This window comes from Antedon bifida, chromosome 2, assembly GCF_963402885.1.
Source record: "Antedon bifida chromosome 2, ecAntBifi1.1, whole genome shotgun sequence".
In the NCBI taxonomy this organism is placed as follows: domain Eukaryota; kingdom Metazoa; phylum Echinodermata; class Crinoidea; order Comatulida; family Antedonidae; genus Antedon; species Antedon bifida.
Window position 1 is genome coordinate 35,357,714 of NC_136227.1, and position 4,749 is coordinate 35,362,462.

Below are 4,749 nucleotides of genomic sequence, written 5' to 3' on the forward strand. Positions count from 1 at the left end.
TATATTATATTTAGAGATGACTTATATAAATGAACCGATTTTGGAGAAACAATTTGTATGAAAAATATAACATTAACAATGGCATCACTATAGGAAAAGAAAAACAAATTAAAAAATAATGTTTTCACTTAGTAAAACACAAAAATAAACGGTCAAATTCAACCAAATTATTTAAAAAAACAAACAAAATCAGGGGGACGTCACTGTAAATAAAATTTACAAACTTTTTCACTGCTGATTTTTTTTTATATGGCGCCCTCTATAGTTATCGTTCATTGTTTTTAATTGTTATACTGGCCCTGTATTTGTGTATGGCCACTGAAGTTATATGCTAATTTTGTATACTACACAGCCGCTCTGTAATAAGTGACTTCTTATGTAAATGTAATTGAGAGTGTTCTTTTGATTTAAACATTTAAACAACAGGAAAGGTATTTTACTTATAATATATTTTGACTACATTGGCTGAAACATATGGAACAAAAACACTATTTTGACTTAATAGTATTTTTATTTATACAGCTACCACACAACTGCATACCGATATATTGACAACTCAGTTGTTAAAGGGTCTGATCCTCTGTCCAAATGACACAAGCTAGTAAGCAATTTAATTAATTTGATGGCATCCATATTGATGACCAGCTATTTAAAACAAAAGTTTTAAAATATTTACAAAATAATATAAAAATAATAATTAGAAAATCTGTTTATTTGGATAGTTATTTTTCAAAACTACAGTAATATCTTGTATTGAATCCATATGATTGATGAGTTATTACCATACAAGACACTTTCCATTTGTCTAGGATACAAATAGTTTGACAAAAAAAGTGTGATTTGCCCACATATGGCAGTCATGACATCATCGTATCCATTACTAGTTAATTGATAGTGTGGACAGAGCTTTAGACCACTATTAGCAGTATGTATGTATAATCAATGTTTAGTTTATATTCTTGTTTATATCCTGTAGAAAGCCATTTTGATACAGGGTGTGATTCCTTGAGTTGCATTCTCCTTCTTCTCCCCATCTTCTTCCTCCTCCCCATAACAAGTTCTTCATTTATTCCAGAACTTCCCACTTCCTCTTAATCTACAAGACAAAAGAATTTCAAATGTTGTTATACAGTAATTATTATTATTATAGTTCTCGGACAAATTTGGACAATCAGTTATTTCAAGCAAAACAAATGGTTATTTAGTTAAACTCATATTAATCCAGGATTAATACACTACAATACTGTATCTTGTATATTCTTCTTATATTTCTTAATTAATACCACCATATTCATATTTACAACCAACCCAATCCATAATAAATATTTACCCTTTCATCTTTGATTGTTTTTTTGCAGGTTTTGAAGGCTGGATGTCAGCTTCTCTTGTGTCTGTTGACATGTGCTGTTCATCTATGTCTTGTGAAGATGCCTTGATTGCTTTCTTGATGTTTATTACCTTCAAATCAAAACGATTACATTCTCAAATTTGTTTTTATACAGAATTGTTACCGGGTATTAACAAAACCCATATTCACCAATTACCAATGAGATATTTTCCTTAAATATTAAGTATTTCACTTAACTCAATAATTATTTATTTCCCTTATATAGGAGATGTTTAAATTTGAATAGTAGGTCTTTCCTTTAGCCTAAGTCTGAATTGTGAATATGGCCACGTCTGGTATTTATTTAGCTAACTTTGTCAATGGCATCATATCCATAACACATTAATACTGCAGTTACTGCAGCTATAAATTACTGTATTCTCTTACCTCTGTTTCTATTTGTTGCCGTTTTTTAATACAGTTGTCTTTGTTTTTGTTTGCTCTGATGATCTGTTCTTCAATATTACTTAATACTGTCTCACAACCATCACACCTAAATGATAATATCAAAATAATTAGTTTTTTATTCTACTCTTTACAATCATCCATTTTAAAGTAAAGGATTGTCTTTAGATGGGACATAAAGCCCATGTACATAGTGTACATTAAGAACTTGGTACACTATTTGCAAAGAGTTAAAGGATCGTCTCCCGGTGTGCTGATCTTGTAGGAACTGCACTGCTGGCAGCTGAGGGTCCATGGAGGGCCTAATCCGAATTTCTTCAGTTTCCAGTTAAGTTTGAGGACCAGTATTACCATTTTAGAAACATCATTTCAACTTATCCCGTAGACTAACCATTGTTGTAGAGTGTTAACAATGTCAACGATAGCCTCCTGCCTCATGTCTCTACCAATTGCATAGTCTACTTCTAATTGCTGGTTCTTTTGGTCTAATTTTCCTTCTATTACACCAGCATAAATTGTTTCAATAAATAAATCCTAAAAATAAAAAAAATATGATTGTGTATATGTATATACTCATTTTAATAATTCATTTTGTGCAATTTCATTCTTTTTTCATTATGTGGAGTTAAAGTGTCACACCACTCCTTAGTGATAGTTCTTCAACCTTCTCAACACTCCACATTGTATTTTTTATTTTTATGGGTTTGCTGAAGAAGTAAAATAAATATTTTTAGTTTTAAAAAGAAACGTTTATATGGTGAAGAATGAATAGTGTAGTGATTGTTAAATAGTTTAAATTGAAAAAAAAAAGGATTCAAGTAGTAAATATTAAATACTTAATTGCAAACTTAGCACATGCTTACTTCTAATTCTCTTAAGTTGTTCACGTCCAGTTCCTGTTGTAGGAGTGTGTATGGAATACGTTTACATTTCGCTGCTATGGATACTATCGTCAGGTGCCGCAGTTTTGAGATCGCTTGTTTTGAGAGTTCGGGAAAATTACTGGGATCAGCTAAATAAGGAAATAGGATTTATTAACAGAAGATTTACAGAAATAATAATTATACAAATATATATATATATATATGAATTTGCACTGATGAAGGGCTAGTGTTGCCCGAAACTCTGCTAACTTTTCTAGCTGTTTACTTTATCGTTTTGATTTAGCTTTTCGCTTTTTTATTTGTATCTCCATTGAGATCCAGCCACTGATACCCAAAGCATTGTCATTTTTTTCAGTAATTTGCCTTTGGATTTATATATATATGAATTAAAACAAAGTTCACTCACCTTTGTAGTCTTGGTAGGTACCATAAGCAAACAGGGTCAACAGATTGTGAGACTTTTTGTGAGGCCCCTCAGCTAACTAAAACAAAATTCACAATGATAAGTTACTTATAGTGATCAACCCATGTGCGACTATACTCAAATGAGGTTCTGCACAGTGTGAAGATGATGATGAGTTACTAAAGCTCTGTCTACACTATAAAACTTTATGTGACATAAAATTGTGATGCGCCCATATATGGACACGACATGCCATATTACTACCATATTTGGCCACACTTTTTTGTCAAACTAATTTGATAGTCTAGACAAAATTTACAGATAATATTGCATTTTGTAAGTGCAGAATAATGAATAAACCATTACACATGATATAGTAAATATACCTCTTGGACATTTGGCATTTCTAGCAGCTCTCCAAAGACATAAACTCCAGGAGCCTCTACAACCTGCATGATCAGGGCTGTCATGGCGCCAGCCTTCGTACCCTTTGCTAACAGAAGGAACTGTTCAAGCCCTTGGTTTCCAGCATTCATTGGTTTTCCTGGTGTTTCTGCCATCTTGAAGTTGGTCCTATCTTAAATTTAATGATCAATAAATCTTAACAAATAATAGGCTAGGCCTCCCAGTTATTGAATTGATTGAATAAGATACTTTTAATTAATTAAAAATTTGTAAAAAATGTTAAAATGTACGATAAATAATATTAATGTGCCTTATTAGCATTTGTTTTTATATTTTTTTTGCATGCACGTCACATGCACTACCGGCTTTCGGAACAATACTTCTAGCTAGTAGGCCTCATCCATGTTCAATCATGACTACCACCACCACCACCCACCTACTAGGCTAGTACTGAAGTAGGCAGGCGACAAATAATAAAGAGAGGCTTGCTTGCCTGGCTGGCTGGGCCTGGCGTTCTCCTTACCTTTTTAGAGCTGAAATTTATCAATTAGAGCACGAAAATTATCAACTCGTTTTGTATTTACAATACTAATAATGCAAAGTTACAAATCAAGTAAAGATATGATCTTATATGTAATCAAAATATATAAAAACTACAATTTTGTATAGGCCTAGGTCTTTTAGCCAAGGTAAAAATCATAATATTGAGGTATATTCAGAGCGTCATTTCGACGATCGAGCATTCTCTACTTCTACGGAGCGCCAGTTATGCCTTTATTTACTTCCGAAATAGAAATAGTACTACGGTAACTGGTTCAGTGGACCAAATTTAGCACCAGTGGAGCACAGTGATATAAAATAGAAATAAGTCACTAATTTTAATATCTTTTCGTATGTTAAAACACTGTGCTCAAGTGGACCCAATTTGGAGCCAGTGGAGCACAGTGATATGTAAATAGAAACAAGTCATTGAATAGTATTGTTAGTCCTACGCGGTGAACACGCCACAAAATAAAATTTAAATATTAAATTTTGATTTTGTTAAACTTTATTAGAAATTCAAATCATGTAAAGATACAATTTTCCGGGCGGGAATCTAGAAACTCCCCTCCTTTAGTTTAGTGATATAAAATAGAAATAAGTCACTGAATTTTAATATCTTTTCGTATGTTAATACACACTGTGCTCAAGTGGATTCAATTTGGAGCCAGGGGAGCACAGTGATATAAAATAGAAATAAGTCACTGAATTTTAATATCTTTTCG

The 4,749-nt window shown here is 32.3% G+C and overlaps 1 protein-coding gene across 2 annotated transcripts; it reads right to left on the reverse strand.

Annotated features, from left to right (window-relative positions):
• Positions 1 to 694: 694 nt before the first annotated feature.
• Positions 695 to 4,180, reverse strand: LOC144836292 (COP9 signalosome complex subunit 7b-like). 2 transcript variants are annotated; one of them, XM_078691548.1, is made up of 8 exons: positions 4,008 to 4,180; positions 3,466 to 3,652; positions 3,083 to 3,158; positions 2,656 to 2,804; positions 2,184 to 2,326; positions 1,775 to 1,880; positions 1,331 to 1,458; positions 695 to 1,096 (listed from the first exon to the last, which is right to left on the reverse strand). In XM_078691548.1, the coding sequence occupies exons 2-8, from the start codon at positions 3,637 to 3,639 to the stop codon at positions 1,063 to 1,065; spliced, it is 810 nt and encodes a 269-aa protein (XP_078547674.1). In that variant the 5' UTR covers positions 3,640 to 3,652; positions 4,008 to 4,180; the 3' UTR covers positions 695 to 1,062. The 2 variants fall into 2 exon arrangements, with proteins under 2 accessions (XP_078547674.1, XP_078547673.1); XM_078691547.1 differs by having other exon boundaries at positions 3,466 to 3,656.
• Between the last annotated feature and the right edge of the window lie 569 nt (positions 4,181 to 4,749).